At 41.8% G+C, this 19947-nt stretch overlaps 2 protein-coding genes across 2 annotated transcripts; one reads left to right on the forward strand and one right to left on the reverse strand.

The window, feature by feature from the left end:
• Positions 1-33: 33 nt before the first annotated feature.
• On the reverse strand, positions 34-11741 carry flii (FLII actin remodeling protein). The gene is made up of 31 exons (XM_020107612.2): positions 11582-11741; positions 10339-10449; positions 9630-9701; positions 9361-9441; positions 8886-9133; positions 8583-8686; positions 8218-8393; positions 7947-8104; positions 7774-7858; positions 7443-7590; positions 7225-7355; positions 6767-6877; positions 6577-6681; positions 6246-6425; positions 5965-6047; positions 5667-5741; positions 5263-5346; positions 4954-5125; positions 4542-4649; positions 4254-4445; positions 3927-4025; positions 3723-3812; positions 3452-3591; positions 3110-3356; positions 2835-2989; positions 2645-2705; positions 2383-2511; positions 2118-2224; positions 1863-1968; positions 1710-1775; positions 34-1613 (listed from the first exon to the last, which is right to left on the reverse strand). Exons 1-31 carry the CDS (start codon positions 11642-11644, stop codon positions 1479-1481), a joined length of 3822 nt encoding a protein of 1273 aa, XP_019963171.2. The 5' UTR covers positions 11645-11741; the 3' UTR covers positions 34-1478.
• A 1007-nt stretch (positions 11742-12748) lies between these two features.
• Positions 12749-17184, forward strand: LOC109642715 (desumoylating isopeptidase 1-like). The gene is made up of 6 exons (XM_020107613.2): positions 12749-12937; positions 13166-13187; positions 13965-14034; positions 14236-14345; positions 14456-14578; positions 14848-17184. Exons 1-6 carry the CDS (start codon positions 12847-12849, stop codon positions 14936-14938), a joined length of 507 nt encoding a protein of 168 aa, XP_019963172.1. The 5' UTR covers positions 12749-12846; the 3' UTR covers positions 14939-17184.
• The last annotated feature ends 2763 nt before the right edge of the window (positions 17185-19947 follow it).

Below are 19947 nucleotides of genomic sequence, written 5' to 3' on the forward strand. Positions count from 1 at the left end.
CAAACATCGGAATGATCACCAGACAGCAATATGTCAGATGTGCAGCGTGAGAATTTATTTTTATATAAAATACATAAATAAAGCATCTGCAGGTGGCATCAGGAGCATGTGCACATAATTCATATACACACACGTGTGTAGGACTCAACATACTCACAGACAAACAGCTCACCCCACAAAATATAGAATAAACAACCAAAAAGAAGAAAGTTGCAGCCATGTGGGAATACAGATAAGTCTTGTCTTGCTTGGGAACAATGCCTGCACACTACACAGGTCACGTGATCACAAGAAGCATCGCAGCAGTTTTCGTTCTCCCCAATATGACGCTGGGGCCACTGAACATCAGTTAACCTGAAAACATTAACTACTGATCTGAAAGCAGCGGAATCAGAAGTCAGGGAACTTGTTAAGATATGCCTCTGATATGGTGCATGAGATCTCCCATTTACATTTGCGATAAAAATAAAGTTTTGCTCCAAAACCAGAAGAGAAAATAAAGCAACACATTAAAATCTGACTGAAGTGTCTTAAAATTTGAAACATTGTGCATTTACTCTTTCAAAAATATTTCATAAGTTTTGGAAGCAAACTCTTCAGCTCCAGAAAGACAAAAAAAACAAACAAACATTCTGAAAAGTTTCCCGGACATTTCTGATTGCACATTTAAACATAGCTCTGTCTCACAATCTTTAACTTGCACACTGACCTCGAGATTTCTTAACTTAGTTTTTATGTTGACATGTCTGAAGCGTCGTTAAATGAGAACCATGATATTGTTAGAGAAACTGACCTCATAGAACAAAGCTTCAGATCAGTGGACAAGTGAAAGGTGAGAGAACAGACGAACTGTGACTGTGTAAACACGGACATACCATGTATATTCCACACGACAGAAAAAAATAATATATATATTTAACATTCCTCCAAAAACAAATATAGTGCTGTTTTCTGTTGAGTTCCTCAAAGATGTGGGGAAAAAACAAAACTGTAAAATAAACTGTCATCTGCTCTAAACTGCTTCAAATGAGATGCACTCAATGGCACGAAGCTCAGAGGAACGACCTAGAACCCTCCTCCACTGAAAACTATCGACCATGCAGAGCAAGCCACGTGACAGCAGCAACACAGATCGATATGTCGGGGGTTTCGCTTCCCTTTGGGTTTTTATAAAGCCTTTATACACTGTAAATCTATTTCATCTCGAAAACATATTTCTCTTTTTCGTTCAACAACAGCATTTAGACGTGCTGCTAAAAAAGCTTGTAGAAAAACTGATATTTGTCCCAAAGACAAGAAAAAGAGAAAACAGTCTAAAAACCAGCAGAATCCTCACTGAAGTAAATCTTTGCCTGACAGTAATATGTTGGCCAAGAGTCCGTAATCATCATCATCATCATTATTATCTTCCTGATCGAAAATACATGGCAGCGAATCGAGCAGTTTTTGAGCATGTGTGCAACAAAGAGAGTGTTTGACTAAGCGGGAGGAGTTTTGAAAGCGCCCCAGGCGTGGAAGCAGCGCGTGAAGCAATGAGGCTCGTTCCCCTTTCGCACTAGACGCAGCTTCCTTGGTTGCTCCGTGTCCTTCGAGCGCATGTGCTGGATGTAAACCTGGAGAAGAGCAGGAGGAGATGATCAGTAACATGTGGGACGTAGAAATAAAAAAAAAACCAAATGTGAGAAGACAATCTGCAGGTTGTCACTCACCTGGCACGCTTTGAGACTGAGTTTGATCTCCACCTGGCTGGTCTGAGTACCGACCCACATGTACACCTGAGACACAAGAAAATGAAGTGATGAAATCCAACTCATTCCGCCGTCATGACAGAGAGACAAAGCAAATCCGTGATTTATCGTTACCTCTTTGCCGTTGTCCAGCAACATGATGTCATCATCGGCCAAGTCGTCCTGGCAGAAGTCTGAGCATTTCTCCGACACAGAGAAATATCCCTTCTCATTGGAACACCTGAGGCAGGGAGGTGGGGGGGAAAGAAGAGTAGAAGACAAAGGAAAGAGTTGAAGGAGGAAAGATAAAACAGAAAGAGGACAAGAAATTACATATCACACGTTCATTTATCATGATTAAATACTTAAAAACAGGTTGCGGTCACTCACCTGAAGAGACGAGCGTATTTCATATAATCTGCATCTTCGTCGTATTGTTTCTGAGAACCAATCCCCACCCAGAAGAAGTTCTCCGGCTCCTCCCCCTCATTAATTACCTAGAAGACACTCGGGCTGATCAGTTGTGCACATACCTACATTTTTCTAATACTTCAAGTTGTATTCTCACATGGATTTCTCGGACATGTGACCAGGGTGTGAGTGACTGGGACATTTGCGCTGTCACATACAGCCCCTCTCAGAAACACAAATGTACCTGTTTGCTGTACGTGTCGTCGAACATGCTGTTCATGATGTCCTCAGCCAGTTTGGCTTCGTCGGGGTCAGCAGCTCGGCCCACCCAGGTGTAAACGATGCCCTGGTTGTCTGTGCTCTCAAATGGAACCTGCACGAAATACGTCATGTTTTATGTTTATTGGGAGGAGGAGGAGGAGGAGACACAACTGGTTCTGGGCAGGAGAAATCTCTGGTGGGATACAACTTTACAAAAACATTTACAGAAAAAAACCCACAACAACCTTGAGAATGAAGCAGAACTCTGAGTTGAGATTGCTTGAATCAGTTCCAATCTGGATCGTCCTGAGAGGGAGAGAGGAACGGTACAAACAAAATCATTTTAATGAAAAAAGACACAACAAAGTTTCTGGGGGACTGTGCTGTGAGGACGTTACTGGTGTGGAGGAAAATGATAACAAGCGTCATATTAACCTGGTGCAGAGAGCGCTGCCATTGGTGCGAATGTGGTAGAGGGAGGGCTGGGCAGAGTCCGTCTTCTGTTTCCTCTTCCCTTTGTGGATGATGAACTTCCTCTTGAAATGGGACAAGAACTTCAGGTTCTCCTGCTGCTGTGTCATACGCACCACCTACACAGCAAAACAGGGCACAGTCACTAAACTGGGATGAATGTGAATGAGAGAAAAGCATTTTTCAAGAATCCAAAACGAGGAAAAGAGTGAGATGGGTTCACAGATCTTTGTCCACACCTTCAGTTTTCCTGGGAAAAGACTCTCAAACTTCTTCTGCAGGGAGAACGTGAAGGTGAGCCAGCCCATGTTGGAGGCCTGTCTGCCCTGCCAGAAGTAAACCACACACTGGAAGTCCTCCTCCGGCTGTTTGTCCTCATCCTCCTCTTCTCCTCCTCCTCCTCCTCTTCTTCCACTGCCACCACCACCACCTTCTCCCTCTTTCTTCTCCTTCTCATCATCCTCATACTCCACAGGCACCCAGTATCTGAGAAAGCACAGTGACATTAGAGCTCAATTTAAATTAGCACCTCAATCATCAGCCCTCACAGTTTTCCTCTCAAACACAAACAACACACACACCTGCAGAGGAAGACGTAGCAATCCTGTGTGAAGAAATGTCCAAACTCTTCTTCTGGCAGCCGAGCAAACTTCTTTCCCTCCAGCACGAATCCTTCCATTCCATCCAGGTCCTCGTTCCACTCCTCCATCAGCTGCTCAGCCTGGAAACAAAACACAAACAAGGAGCAGCTTGTTTCTGTGTGTTTCCAAACAGAGATTATGAAGGAGGAGATTAACTGTGTGTGTGTCTGTGTGTGTCTGTGTGTGTCTGTGTGTGTGTGAGAGTTGTTACCTCAGTGAGGGGCATGGCTGGCTGCCTGGGAAGGAAGAGAGCGGTGAGGTCGGCTTTCATCTGGTCTTTCTTCTCTGCGTCCTTCTTCACCTGCGAGAGAAAACACACACAAATAGACATTTTGAGAATAATCCCATATTTAAAGAGCGACTGGACCAGCGTCTGTATATTGGTTGTCTGGTAAACCTTTGTACACACACTGACCTTGCCCTGCAGGTTGTCTTTCTGTTGTACAGTCTCAGCTGCTCTGGTGTAGTCCACCTTCAACACATCGTCCCAGTTCTTAAACTTGGACTTGAACACCTGGCAAAGAGGACGAAGACGAGAAGTGATGGAAAAGAAAAGAGAGAGGAAGTAGTATTTTACATTTCATTAAGTAACTGCAAGGGTGTAAAAGATTTAAAGACAAACATAACACTAAGGAGTGTTGCAAGCAGAGAATGTTTTGGTATATTTCCCCACAAGAAAGAGCACGACCACTACAAGACAGCAGGTAAAGCAGGTGTGCAGCAGCAGCAGCATCTTTGTTACCTGACACTCGTTGCCCTCCAGGTTGCGGGTGACACAGGCGTGTTTGGGTCGGTGCAGCATGGAGCAGATCTCCTGACCCAGTTTCAAGGCAGCTGCTCGGACGAGACGGGGAGACTTCCTCCCGATCCAGATGAACACGTCAGACCAGCAGTCTAGGATATACACACACTTTGTGTCCAGCAGAGACTGCACCTGAACAGAGGGATGGAGAAAAAGGAGGGTGTGAAAAAGGGAGGAAGGGATGTAGGTCTTCGTGCCTTTTAGCGATCATGCAGCTGCTGCACGTACCAGCCTCAGCTCCGGCAGGGTGTCCAGTTTGATCTTGTGGTCTTTGTGCTCCACTGACAGCTTGTAGTTGACCTGAGGCAGCTCCAGGTAGCCAAGACCCAAACCCACCTACGACACAGAACCTACGTGAATTGTGATGTTTATACGCATCCTGTCTTTTTAAAAAGCTTCATGTGTCGTGTCACAGAGATAAGTTGTTGCTGAAGCGCTTCAAGAAAAAGCAGGAAGTGTTAAGACCATTTTTAATGCTGACACATGCTGTTAACTGACAACTTTTTTAACCCACATACTGAACATCATCATGGACCATTTATAAAAATATAGTTATGTGTTACCATAAGCCGTAAACCTCTTACACAACCCTGACCAATGTGCATGACACCCACACAACAAGCTTATTATAAAAATGTACCTTGTATAGTTTAGGTCTGATGGGAGAGAAGTCATCTGGAACGTGTTTCTTGATCTCCTCCGGTTGTCCTCCAAGAACCTCCCAGAAACCTGGAGGCTCCTGGTTCTGCATGAGTGTTGTAATCTCTGCCTTCCCCTTACGCTCATTCTTATTGATCTTTTCTGCAAATAACCTGGAAGAGGACAATAAGACAGGGACAAATCTTCAGTTCAATGCATTTATGGCTTGTGTATTTGAGATTGAAACTGATGTGAGATATGTCAAACAAGTGGGAGAGAAGTTTGTGATAGCGCTTGATTTGTGTCTTACCTGGCCTTTGTGGTGCCGCTGAGAGTGGCGTTGGCACCTCTCCAGACAAAGATTTCCAGCCCTGTGTCCAACAGGAAGACATAGCTGCCAAAAAAGAGAAATAATGTTTAAGAAACACACAGTTACGGACATAATTATCCTTCTGAATGAGACAGTGTACATATCAGATAGCAGTCGGACAAAGTGAGCAACAAATCAACTGCAAGTCTACTGTTAATGTACTGATTACTTCAAGCATACATAAGACAGATAGCAAAGGTATTAGGAAAGGAGAACGTGTGTGTGTGTGTGTGTGTGTGTGTGTGTGTGTGTGGGTGTGTGTGTGTGTTGGAGGGTGAGGTGAATATGCAACTGTGAGTCATATGAGAATCATGTATGAAGCAGGAAGGGTGTGTGAGACTCACCGAGGGTCGAGGGAAAATGCATTCACAGGCACAGACTCCAGTCTAATGTTTTTCTTTCCGTAAACTCTGTACAACCTGAGAAAAACACAAAAAGTGAAACAAAATATTGTCAAAAAGACTCATTCACACCAAAGGATGAGCAATTAATTACACACAAATGTGCAAGAAACAACCAAATTAAATCAGATTACAAATGTATTTGATTTGTGAACAGCTTTTCAAAACAAAAGCTGCAAGAATGTCTGACAAAATTGCCAGGGTAAGATCTGCTTTCTAGAAAACATTGCTTCCAGTCTACCTGACAGAGTAGTGAGTGTCCTCCACAGTGTAGAATCCACTGGACGTTCCTCCCTCGATGTAGGAGATCTCGTTGTTAAACACCTGCATTCAGACAAACAGTCGTTTACAAGAGCACACAGCAGCTGAAGTTTTAAAAAGCTGCATACTCTCTGTATCAAAGTTTAAAATAAGTTTTACATTTTTTATGCAAAGCTAAATCTGACGGGTTTGGTATAAGTAATTTATTCAATATTTAGTTTTCTCTGTATAGGAATATTTGTACATTAAGTTTATACATACTGCACTGAACTCCTCGCTCTCATCTCCCATCTCTTCCCGTATCGTCCTGCACTCTGCTCCAAGGAAATTTCTGAGGTTGACAGCATGGATGGCAGAGCCAGCCTTCTTGTCCAGTGTGGCTTCCTGACCGATCCAGTAGTAGATCTCCCAGTTCAGAGCTCCGTTATCATCCAGGAAGGTCTGGAAGAGAAGCATGTGAGATAGATGAGTGGGAGACACAGAGGAGGCAATATGTTCCAGCTAGATTCATGTGTTGTCTCATTTGTCTGATGCAGATAAGAAAGTCATGAGATTTCTACACAATATCTACAGTAAATAGTTGACATGTTACCTTGAGGATAATGTAGCAGTCTGCCTCATAGAACTTTCCATGGAAAGTTTCATCCACTTGGATGGGAACAAAATTCTCTATCTGCCACACTCCTACACCTGGAACCTGTGGGAAGGGGAGCAAGACTGATCGTATCCAATCTTCAAGAAACATTTAGAAACAAACACATTGTCTAAAAAACACACAATACCTGTCCCACGTCCTCGATAAAGAACTCAGAGTAGTCGAGCTGAGGCTTCTCTAGACTCTTGTCCCATCGTCGGATCTTTAAATCTCCATATTTCAAGTCTCCGTTCTCCTGCTAAATGAATAAATAAATTATAAATCAAACATGTTGGGTTAATCATTCTTCCTTAACTCATTTGTCACCTGCTGCTGAGGTTAATGGACACATTAATAAACCATCAATCTCCCAGAACAGTAATTTAAACCAAATAATGCTCTCCAAACAATGTATTCAGGAAAACAGCCAGAGTAAAACCCAATTCATGCTTCTGCACCGTAGCCTCAGAGTTAAAGTGTACCCAGTGACCACTAGTGCTTCGGCTCCACGCCCCCCCATGTGTAGGCTATGTGCGTACCTACAGCGGAGCTTTGACGCAGAAGCCTTTTTTACATTGTTCTTTTTATATATATATTTTCCCTTACCTCTAAGTTCTTCTTCTCCTGTGCGACGTCACTCATGCCCTTCAGCACCTGCTTTGCCTGATCGTCCTGAGAACAGTCCTTCCTCCTCCTGAGCCTCATCTTCCTCGCCAGGTGATCTCTGGGGCTGGCTCCTGGACGCACGTACAAATAGATACAGATTGAGCCTCTAGAAAATACACATTGATATGGTCCAAAAGTCAACACACACACACACACACCTCCTCCAGCAGCAGCCACAGTAGCAGGCGAGGCCCCAGCAAGTCGCAGCTGGTTCTGTAGGGAGAAGTCAATGTTGTACCACTCTGCTGCTCTGTCGACTGGTTTAGGAGGCATCACCAGGTTGGGATTTTCACGCACATCTAGAACCTAGAGGAAGATAATGAGAACAGGTTTTGTTTGGTTTCAAGACCTTATAGTATACAGAGCACAACTTTTTACTGCTTATTATATGAAGTCTGGCATAATAATCCTTAAGGAAGTTTAAATGTATTAAACTAATGACTGAGTCCTGTAGCACTTGAGTAGTTGACTAATGGATTAGTATTTTACCTCTAAGTCAGTCAAGAAGTGGATGGCCTCAGGCAGTGTCACCAGGCGGTTTTTATTCAGCACCAGCTTCTTCAACTTGCCACACCTACAAAACATTGACTGTATCAAACCCACTTTCCTTATCATTTGACAATTTAAAAAGTATCAGTCTGGCATCTCAGCCAAAATCTCACCTGCAGAGACCCTCGGGGATGAGCTCCAGGTTGTTGTTAGCAGCCATAAACTCAGTGAGGCTGGCGAGTTTGCCCACACCTGGTGGAACCCCGTCGAAGTCCAGTTTGTTGGAGTTTACATACAGCTTCTTCAGTTTGGACAGTTTACAGATGGCGGACTAGATGGAGACACATAAACTTTAACTGTTAGATATCTTACAGTCATTAAACAGGAATTTTTTCAAAATAACCAGCTGAACAACAACAATATTCTAGAGACAATCGTACTAACCGGCAGTGAGGTGAGCTGGTTGCGGCTCAGATTAAGCGTTTCCAACAGAGTCCACTGGTCAATGCACAGAGAGAGTTCAGAGATCTGATTACTGCTCAGGTTGAGTCTCTTCAGACTGCCCAGCGAATACAGGCACTCCGGCACCCGAGTCAGGTCGTTACATGACAGATCAACATCTGGGAGAGATATGAGGGAGACAAGAAGTTTGCTTAGAAAAAAAAATTTGAATTCCCCTCCAAGGGTATGAGGAAATGTATGGTGATGCAATTCTTAAAAAATGTATGTGCAAGAAAGAACGTAGGTATGAAAGTGTCTGTGTGAGTATGTCAGTGATAGTGTATGTGTGTGTTGTGTATGTGTATTACCTGCTAAATGTGTCAGGCCCTCCAGGCTGGTGGGCATGTTGCTCTGGGTCCTCTGCGTGTTCCTCAGGTGAAGAGTCTGTAATGCCACCATGGCTGGCAGCTGGCTGCTCGGACCCACGCACAAACACACAAAGACAAGAGCAGCAGATGAAACAAACAAAAGAAAGTATTTAAAACTTACTTTTTACACTTAACACGGGACCTAAGACTTTTTTAGGTGTTAGCGTAAATGTGTGAAGCTAAGAATAGATGGCAAAGAATAATAGCATTATTTAAAAAAAAAAAGGGGGCATGTGTTTTTACCGCAGCTGGGCATGCATCAGTGGGTTGTTGTTTAGTATGAGAGTCTGCAGATGCACCAGGCGTCTCATCTGGGGCGGCAGACTGTCCAGCTTGTTGTCGCTCAGGTCCAGGTACAGCAGGTCTGTCAGGTTGATGAACAGCTGGTTGGGGATGGAGTCGATACTGTTGTGGCTCATATTCAGCACCAGCATGTTCCTGCTGTTCTCCAAGTCCCTGGGGATTTCCGTCAGCTGATTGTAACTCAGGTCCTAAAGGAAAAGTAAGACAGTTAAAGCGTTGGGGGGGAAACAAAAACATGATGATGTTTTGTTGCAAACACTGTCTTAAAACTAGAATTACTTTTGGAACAAGACTGTTTCATAACGAATTCAAAAGCAGGGGGGGATGGCATATGTGAAGTTAAAGTGGAAAAAATAATTGTGGGTAGAATTAAAAAATGATACGCAGAAAAGAAAAGATGTTGAGATTATTATACCAGCACAGAAAGATCATCAAGTTGAAAGATGTCATCTGGGACTCCAGAGTTTTTCAGGTTGTTGGCTCTGGCTACCACTGCCTGCATACATAATGAAACACATTATTAATATTATTATTGTTATTATAGTATTATAGCTATATACTAATAAACTATGCGAACTTATCAAAGCATTACATTGAAATCATTGACAGACACTCAAACATCAACATTAACAAAATGATTCTACGTGTACTTTATATGCATTTTGTTATGCGTGTATCAGTTACCCGTAGATTTGGTAAACTGGACAGTTCTCCATGTAAGGTGGTCAGGCTGTTGTGACTGACTGAGAGATGTTCCTAAAGAAAGAAAAGGGGGGAGGTTGTTAACAGATACACAACCAACTGCACACATGACATAATCTAAAACAACATAAAAATATCCCATTAAGTGCCACTTACACTAATGCTCAGTTGTCTCTAAACAGAATAAAATAACTGCAAACTGGATAAAAAAGCATAAAAACATGAGATCTGCCTTTTCATTGTTCCTGAAATCAGATTCCAGCAGCAGTTTAGCGAAACACAGCCCAAGAACAACAAGTATGAGGCGTGACAACACACTAATCTTGTTTACCTACTCGAGATAAGAACAAGCGTACTAGCGTAGATCATCTTTTTACTGTGGCCTGCTGAGCACTGCTTTGGAGAATTAGATTAGATAATCCCATCAGATATATTGAGGATTAAAGCAAGGACCTCTCCTGGTCAGGTGAGGTTTTACAGGTGAAACGCATCAATCTGCTCCTGTTATCTCCTCTGTTACACCACTGCTATTGTTGTCCTTTTGCATTATCTCCATCTCCAGCAGTGGATATGAACAGTGAATAAAGAATAAACCATGTGATACATGCATATAATGTCTTGAATTGATGGCTGCCATGTATACAGATGTGAGGCCGAGCTAATACTGAGCAAAAAGGCCTGAATGTCTCACCAGCTTCTGCAGAGAGGCCAGCTCCTCTGGGAGGTAACACAGTCCTGTCCTGTTCAGTTTCAGCCATCGCAGGCTGCTCATGCACTTGACGTGCTCTGGGAAGTACCCACCCTGTAGAGACAGACAATTAGGAGACATTAATGACTTTTGAAAACAATAAAGCTTCCAATTTTACTGTAGCTGTGTGACGGAGCAATTGTGATGATGCCTGTAAAACACATCAGTGACATTAAAATAGCAAAAAGGGAGGAAGATAAACTAATGTATTTGCAGAATCTTGTAAATTTTAAACCTTTGTTATAATAGTTTGGATGAAAATGTAATTGTGATAATTATAGTATATCGTTCTGTTGCCCAGCCCCAGCCTGTGAACAAGAATAGAATCTGACATCAGCCCTGTTGGAGTCAATGTTATTAAGAGGTCGTCGGTGTAACAGTGGAAATCATCTGTAATTTAAAAATGTACAACAAACTTAATTGGGTGTTTTCTTTTACTGTCAGAAAATGACACATCAGAAAAATGTCTGTTGCAGTCGTGTTGATCTGAGGCAGAGGAAATGATGTCATCCCAGACAGAAAATAGATTTTCATCGTCAGCCATTTACTGACTAACAAGACCGACTCGACGAACCAGTCATGTGCAGTTTAATCCAACTACTATAATAAAGTCATAGCTTAGTTTGAACACAGACAGTTGTCAGTTCTCGTCGGTTCTCGTCAGTTGTCCCCAGCTGTCACTGCTGCTCCCTGAGCCTCCACGCTGAGCTCAGAGTGGGTCACAGTTCACAGACATGTCTGCAGCCACTCAACGAACCAGCGACAACGTAATCTAGCGTGGCTCTCGGGCCGCAGTGTAATCTAAGGTAAACACGGACAGAGGTGACATGTTCTGACCGGAGCCACAGTTAGCCACAACACCGAAGCTAAGCAGCTAGCGAACGTGACGTGGGAAATAAGTTGGAAGTTACGCCAAACTGCGGATGCTAGTCCAACAGCTAACAACGACCTTTTAACGTAAACGGCTCCGTGAAAAAAAACAGAGGTACAGACAGGAAACTACTCGAACTCTGCTTAGTCCATGTGAAACATCTGACAACTGGCTAACGCCCAATGCTACAGCCGATGAGCTAAGCTAATGTTTTAGCGAGCTCCACCGACAGCCTCTAACTTTAGCTTTAGCCGCCTAGCCAAGCCAAAGTTGGCGATGGACACGCCGCGTGAGACTGTGGATTAAAAGTCTTACTTTGAAGTCGTTTCCACTGAGGTCCATCCCCCTGATGAAGGGAAGAACTCCGGTGGCAGCCATTTCTGCTGGAAGTCAGCTGCTCAGCCCTCGACTGTCTATTTTGATCCAGAGCCCACAAAGCTACAGGCAGGAGGGGCGTCTTCTTTGTGGGGGCAGCGACGCAGGCTCGGGGGCTTTAGCGCCACCTTCCGATCCGGAGGGTGAACCAGCGAGTGCAACCACGTGTGTGGGAAGTTTTGTTTACTCAGAAATTTCCAAAATCAAAAATCAGTTTTAGTTAAAAACCTTTGTTTGAATCATTTAAATGTGTCAAACATACGAAACTCATTGAGCTGCTTCCATCAACATGAGATTTCTGTTTTTTATTTATTCTTTTTTTTGGTTTTATTTTGTCTTGTGTTTTTTTCCCTTTCAGCCTGAGAATACAACAGAGTATTAGGGCCACATTAAAAAAAACCTTTTTTTGGGTATTAATTACGAGAATAAAGTCGTAAATATTCTAACCCTTTGTTTTAGAGGAGGAGAGTTGTTAAAATGAGGGCTGTGGATCATTTCGTGGAATTGTACTTTAGTATAGTTAATAACAACTTTATTCTCGTAATTAATTCCCCAATTATTTTTTTAATGTGGCCCTAATAGTCCGTCGTACTGAGACAGACTTAATTGATCAGGAAAACAGGAATGTCGAGTCAAAGTCAGCTTTATTGTCAATTTCTTCACTCATACCAGACATACAAAGGAATTGAAATTACGTTCCTAACTATCCCACAGTGAAGACAAGACAAGACAGTTTCTAACACTAAAGTAACAGTGAAGTGCACAGGCACAACAAATAGAGACAGACATATCCTAACACTAAAGTCGACAATAAATAAAACGAAAGTTCGTAGTGCAAATGTATGAAGTAGCAGCAGAAGTTTTCTTGTGTGTGTTAATGTGTGTTACTTGTTTGTATGTGTACAGGCGTTAATAAAATACAATAATTATTTAAATAAATAAAAACATATAATACAAAAGAGATTATTATATTATTTCACATTATCCTTCCTCTTTTTACACTGTTCACATTCGTTTAGTTCCATTTATATGTTATATACTTTAGGGGGCAGCAGAGCGCCAAACTGTGGCCCGTCCGCGGGAAAAAAAAGAAGAAGAATACGTCATGACGTCATCTTTGTCAGCCCCGCCCAGTCAGCTGTTCGAACGAGCCTAGCCGAGGCAGCTAATAAACAAACCCGTTAAAATACAGATATTTGTACACGATGGATAAGAGTACTACGCGGTACAATGTACAGCTGTACATCTACGATCTATCGAGAGGGATGGCTCGCAGCCTCAGCCCCATCATGTTGGGTGAGTACTCGGAGAAAAAAAAAAAACCCCGGTGCAGTCCCGGCCTCAGCCACCGACGAGTGATGACAACAGACACCGGCTGGAGAAGAGGAGTCCTCTCTGCGGCGGAGCTATCAGGACCACACAGCTTAGATCACAATGTAGAACATGGCTGGTTTCTGTTGACACATGTCTTGAGCAGGAGATCTTCTGCCTCTTCTCACTGCTGTCCCCTCTTCTCTCACACAGGGAAACAGCTGGATGGCATCTGGTGAGAGCCTCTCCTCTGTTCCTCTCTTATGAAACACAGTCATGCAACGTGCAGCTCGGTCAGATGTAGACCAGCGACCTATTTAAGATCGAGAATCCTCCTCTGGGTGAAGCTGCTTTGTTGGTGTCAGTGTTTCTGTCCCAGTTTTTTTTATGTTTTGGATTTTGCTGAAAGGAATTGTGTGAACTTCTGTAAACTCCAAATTCACGAGTCAAATTAGTCAGAGGGGATTCAACCAAATGTACATTACAACTCTTTGTCACAAACATCATCATGACATGAATTTAGCACGAACAAAGTCCCAATAGTCCCTAAAGACTATTATACATATATTGTCCCTCATCATTTCTCTGGTATAGATAATAATAATAATAATAATAATGGTAATTATTATTCCATGCAGCCTTTCTAAACACCCAAGTACACCTTAAAATACATGGGATGTAAACAAGAATACTTCAATATAAAACCAAACATTAAAATCCAATTCACCAACTCAATCATCATAAATTCAGAGCTACAGATAACTTAACATTCATCATATGTAAACACAGGAATAGTTATAATCAGATTAAAAAGCATAGACGTCTAACAGATTGTCTTGTATCTGTCCAAGGCCTGTTTAATCTAGTATTTAGTATTTATTTCCACTACCCAAAAATCTTTTTGGCTAAATGGCTTTTTAGTTATTGTTATTTGATAAAAAAAAAAAAGTTGATGAGTTTCAATTAGACGTGCCTGCAAATGTGGATAATACTGTGTGTGTGTTTCTTCCAGGCACACGGCTATCGTGGCGTACGGTGATGAGTTCTTCTTCGGAGGGGAGGGGATCTCCAGCTGTTCACCGGTAAGTCGGACTGACTCCTGGTGAAACTTCTCTACTGGTTATGGGAAAGGAGTTGTTTTTGAAACCTGTGTTTACTCACTAAGTGTTAGTGTAAGAGAAGTACAGGGCTCAGATCAATCAAACAACAATGATCAGGCTACTGTCTTCTGTCTTCAGTCACATATTGTGTCAATATGTGTGTGTGTGCTATATGTTTGTCAGGGTGGGACAATGCTGGGACCTCCAGACAATGTAGTGGAGCTGGGTGAGACTGAAGTGTCCGAGGAAATCTTCATGGATTACCTCTCCTCCCTTGGAGAAAGCACATACAGGTGAAATAACTCAATAATAACCCTCTCATGCAGAAAAACTGTTCATTGTTTATATATGACGTCTAATCATCGGGGTTATGTGTTCTGTACTCTCTTCCCTCCTGGTTCAGAGGAGACAGGTATCGTCTGTTTGAGCACAACTGCAACACCTTCACCAATGAGGTGGCTCAGTTCCTGACCGGCAGGACCATCCCCTCCTATATCACTGACCTTCCGTCCGAAGTCCTCTCCACGTGAGTGTAGACCTCAGTCCCTCAGCTGACTCACCCTAACACAGTGATCTCTGCCTGTTTCAAAGTTTGACCCCGCGGCCCGACGGAAACCACACGAACACTTCTGTTCCCTGATCAATCTAAGCAAGCCAGAGGATTAGAGGATGCAGTAATAACACTTATAGATCAGCTAACTAAATCATGTCACCTGTGGATTAGTCACAAAACACATCTGTTTCAAAACGCTGTCAGTCTGAAGAATCTAATCGTCTCTTTTCTTCCGTCTGCAGACCATTCGGCCAAATACTGCGGCCCATCCTGGACTCTATCCACATCGCACCTCCAGGGGGCAACGTCATCAACAGAGGCAGAAACGTCTAACCTGAGAGTCACAGTGTTCGAGGTCACTTCCATTGTAGTCAGTCACTAATACGTCTCAAGCTTGTCTTTCTTTCTCTCTTTCTTTCTTTCTTTCTTTGTAGTTAAAATTAATTGATTTAATTTTTCTTCCTTAAAATCAAGTGGGTTGGTGAATTCGACTTAGTGGCAACTCACTGCCCACTTGATGAAATTTGAGGGTGCCTTGGTCAGTTGAAATGTGATATGCTAATGATCAATTGGAAAGTAAAAAAAACAGATCAAAGTTTTCATTGTACCCGACGAGCAAAGTATCATATAAAGTATCATATAAAGTATCACATCCACATTTAATACATTTAAATACCTCTTAGCACATTGGTGCATTAAGCGTATTCTACATACAGTATACATATACACACATATATACATATATATATATATATATATATATATATATATATATATATATATATATATATATATATATATAAATGTTTTTTTTGGTATAGCAACATGTTATTTATAATAAAGATTTTGTTTATTTAATGAAGTTAAGGAATTCAGTTTCGCTCATATCAGGTTTCACACAAGGTTCCTACAGCGAGAATCATCTGCTGCTGACTACAATGGAATGATTCAGATTGTACACTTTAGCATAGGTATGTTTAATATATTCAAATCAATGGAATGCGGGTTAATAGAAAGATACAAACATGTGTTTTAATCTTTTAATGTCATGATCAGATTTTAATTTTGCACTTTTTATGTTTTGTTTTACTTTTTGTTATTTGGTCGCCTGCATTTCTCGCCAGAGATCATTTTGTACCTTTTGAATATTTGTCTCTGTTTCTCCTGAATTCAGCTCGTTTCTGGTCGCCTACCGTATCTTCCATTATCATTCCACTTGTCACAGAGTTTGTGAAATGAAACAAACATTGTGTGACTGATGCCTCATTAGCTCAGCGCTTGTAAGCTTACATAAGAGATTAGCTCAAATGTTTATCTATACAGCAGGACTGGGATCAGGTCACCATGAATTCAGTTATGTCTGTGCATACAAAAGTAAACCCTGTCATGAGTAACAGCAAGTAGAGCAAGAAGAAAACTCATGATGAAGTTCCATCAGGCTGCAGAAATCATTTTTGTCCAGTTTTGGAAAAAGAAATGAGTTTTTTTGGCCAGACACAAACAAGTGTTTAAGGTTTTTCATTTAAAATCGACTAAAAGTTAACTACTGCGCAGTTACGTCACGTAAGTTTAGCCTCTTGGTCTGTGCCACCAGCTCCACGGGTAGATGCTGATCACTGGTACACTTTTTCTTTCATTTTCTTTTTTAAATACTTATGTTCCAGTTGCCATGTGGATACTTCTAAACAATTGCAAATCCACAGATATTTTTAACGAAGCGGTGACCATATGTAGACTGAAGTTCTGCACCGATGACTCATTGCTTGAGTTCTTTAACAGCCATCAGAGTGTGTTTGATATAAAATACATCTCTGTGCCTTCGTTTCCCTTCGCTTGGTTGCAGTCACACTGTGTGGTTGATGCCGTGGTTATAGTTTAGCACAGATCTCATTTTTGATTCACTGCATGAAGGTCCAACCCTAAATATCTTTAAACAACTCAAATTAGGCGAAGTTGAATCACTGCACTCTGGCGTTAGAAAGAACATATAGCTGTCTTATTTCAAGACAATACACACAGTGGATCACATGCTTAAGATTGATCTGATTACATGAAACACACTGAACCTCATGAGCCAACAAACAGAAGGAAGGATGAAAGAAGCACAGAAAAAAAAGGCAGTAAAGAGTGATTAAACCAGCATTAACATTCACCGTGTTCTCCTGCAATAAAGAAACCTCACACACACTTGACCTTCCCAGCAGTCACTGCTAAAAGTTCAACCTCACGTCTGTAAGTATTTGGATACTTTGAGAGAAATGAAAACTGACTCCTGCTCTGAGAGGCCCAGAAAGCTCAGGTGAATCCGGGTTCTGTTGTTTTTTGCCTTCAGCTAACCAACTAACTGACATGCTAACCGGACCACTGAAATGTATTACTGCACAAGTCACCCTTCCTCGCTGTGACGTGTCGTTGCTGGCTCTAACCTGTAATGTGAAATTGAAACAGATATATTTATGGATATAAAATCCTTATTTGAATAATCTAACTATGGTGGATATGTTCATGCATATTGTTTATATGGTTTGTGTAATTGTTTTTTTGTAATCTGACCTATACATAAAGCCAGTGACTGCAAACGTGTGACTCTCTGGTGTGTTCCTCTTTAAGAGAGCTGCTAGCTCTAGATTTCCATTACTTGGACTTCACACTTTCAAAATACTGCAAATGTTTGATATTCAGATTTTAGACTTTGGTGATTTAAGTGTAAAAAGGAATTAATGTACGCAAAAAAACCTCACTCACTCTCTGCAGTTCTTTGAGCATCCACAAGGGGACTGTGTTGCTCTTTCTCTCTAGCTCCAGCTGCATCTTCACAGCAGATAGATTTTATTGAAGTGGTTGTGACCATCTAGAACGCTTAGTCAAATAATGAATCAAATCAAATCAAATATACTTTATTGTCCCCATGGGGAAATTTATCTGGGGCCGAAGTGCTGCAGCAGCTGCAGAATCAATATAACTGCATCACTCCCGATTGATTCCTATCAAGAACCAATAACAAAGACACTGCACAGTAAATATTTTACACTCCACTGCAAAGTGTTAATCAAATTTCACACTATGAGCAAAATAACATCCATAGTGTAATTAACATTTTACACTGAGAGCTTGTAAGTGTTAATCAGAATTCACTTTTACTGATTTACTCTTCATGAGCACTAAACCTATTTAACGCTGTCGGACGTGTAAAGATATCTCTCCAAACACAGAGATGATTTTTAACCAATTCCTGCTAGAGTTGAACATCATTTACACGTTATTTACTTATATCATTACAAGAATATTGATATCTACTCTGTGCAGGGGACAAAATATTATATCCATGTCTTATAACCAGCAATAAATGATCTTGGTGCAACAAGATTTAACTGTGACGTCTTCAGAGGGAAGCGAACGCTCAGCAAAACCAGATCCTCTTAGTGAAAAGCAAAAGGTCATTCATGCACTTCATCTAGTTTAATACTGACACACAACCAAATGAATAAGTGATGAAGGTGAACACAAGACGTTTAGTAAACATATGATGTTTGCAATGTCCATGGCACAGTTTGGGGTTTGGGTTAACTTCTATTATGGATAAATATATTTATACATTTAGTTCACAACAATGGTTCTTTGCTCAGTGTTCATGTCTAAACTCACGTGAATCATGATGTCAGAGAAGGTTTCACTTCTCCAGATGTGCAGACAGATGTGAAGCAGACCTGGTCCGTGGCCTTTAGATCAGCCCCCCCTCCGAAGAGAGAGCTGATGATGAACGCGCCCAGACCCACCCTGTCCACGCCACCCGTGGGCGAGCAGCTGAATCAGCTCGGTTTGTAGCACAGTCGTGAGCGTGCATGTGTCGTTTGACAAACTTTAACCTTCTGTCCAACTTCAAGGGCACTGTCAGCCTGGGCCAGAGTAGATAGCACGGCAGTACCTCTGTGACAAAAGCCAGTGAGTAACACTGACCCTCTTGCTGTGGTGACGTATCCTCCCATGACACGTAGGGGTGACTTGGCTTCTCCTTCTACAGGCTCCGTTTCATGTTTTAGCTGTGGTGCAAAGTTGCTTTTACTATGAATACTGATATTATGAAAATCTAAAGAAGTTATGAATAATGTAAACCTGATACAGTTTAGCTAATATGTTATATTATTATCTTCGCTTTGTATCTGTATCATATTCATACCACTTAACCATATGTAGATGTTTATATAATAATACAATATAATGCAGTATTCATCTTGTATTCCCCCCCCCCTAAACACACACAACTACCCTCAGTACACACACACACACACACACACACACACACACACACACACACACACACACACACACACACACACACACACACACACACACACACACCACCTTACCTTTACCATTCCGCCTCTTTCACTATGAGCAAACTCATTATAATCCCTGTTTGGATTTGTTTTCTTCTTCTTATGTATCTGCTTATTTCTTTTTCTTTGTTTGTCTCCATCCTCCACTTGTTTTGTTCTTGCGACAGGGGAACGTCATTAGTTTCGCAGGTATTTGGTCATAAATCTAAATGAAATGGGACAAATAAAAATGTATTTCATGTTTCAGTCTGGACCAAAGTGGAGGAGCAACAGAACAACACTGAAGAGTGGTAAACAGTTTGAGTGACACTGGAAATAGGGAGTGAGTGGTTCAGAAGTTAACCTCACACAATCAAGTGGATTGTGGGATTGCAAATGAACGGTGTGTGTGTGTGTGTGCGTGCAGCTGTGAAGGTGAGAGACAGATGGATGCTTTTAACAGGTAAGTGTTTAAAAGCCGCAGCATCCTGAGCTCTACTAAAGGTTTTATCGGGGGAAAAAAGCACATCCCCGAGGTTTGATGTTTCATTTAGCCCTGATATGCATAATTAAGGGATTGATGTGGCAGATTTGAAGGTTACCCTGCCACTGTGAGCGAGGAATAATGAATGTATGCAGCGCACAGAGGGTGAGTGTCAGGCTCTGAGTTTTGAGTCACTGAAATTGTACCGTTTGTTTCCTACATCCTGGACAGTCTCGTTTCTCTCAAATCATTCAGCCGAATCACCAACAAAAACAGTTTCAAGCAGCAAAACCCAAACACGTATCCAAGACTGTGCCAGATTTTCTCTGACGTTAAAGTAACTCGTTCAAATATGTGTTGCTTTTGATCACAGATACTTTTGCGTGTTATTAAGACAGTCGTCTCCAGATCTGAGGAAGTCTCACAGGAGTCTGGCTAAATGTTGTGCGCCCACATCAGTAAGTGTGACGATTATTCTTGTCCAGTCATGCTTGCTCAGACATGGTTTCATATCTGCTGCAAGTGTCACTTTGAATGATCGT

This window comes from Paralichthys olivaceus, chromosome 5 (genome assembly GCF_024713975.1).
Source record: "Paralichthys olivaceus isolate ysfri-2021 chromosome 5, ASM2471397v2, whole genome shotgun sequence".
Classification (NCBI taxonomy): domain Eukaryota; kingdom Metazoa; phylum Chordata; class Actinopteri; order Pleuronectiformes; family Paralichthyidae; genus Paralichthys; species Paralichthys olivaceus.

Bases quoted from the DNA above. Each gene is read 5' to 3' on its own strand.
- LOC109642715 (XM_020107613.2), top strand. From the start codon at position 12,847: ATGGATAAGAGTACTACGCGGTACAATGTACAGCTGTACATCTACGAT. The intron at 14,035-14,235 runs GTAAGTCGGACT...TATGTTTGTCAG, and splicing joins GGATCTCCAGCTGTTCACCG to GGTGGGACAATGCTGGGACC. The intron at 14,346-14,455 runs GTGAAATAACTC...CTCCTGGTTCAG, and splicing joins CTTGGAGAAAGCACATACAG to AGGAGACAGGTATCGTCTGT.
- flii (XM_020107612.2), bottom strand. From the start codon at position 11,644: ATGGCTGCCACCGGAGTTCTTCCCTTCATCAGGGGGATGGACCTCAGT. The intron at 9,134-9,360 runs GTATAATAATCT...CTTTTCCTTTAG, and splicing joins TTGATGATCTTTCTGTGCTG to GACCTGAGTTACAATCAGCT. The intron at 1,776-1,862 runs GTAACGATAAAT...CTTGTGTCTCAG, and splicing joins TGCTGGACAACGGCAAAGAG to GTGTACATGTGGGTCGGTAC.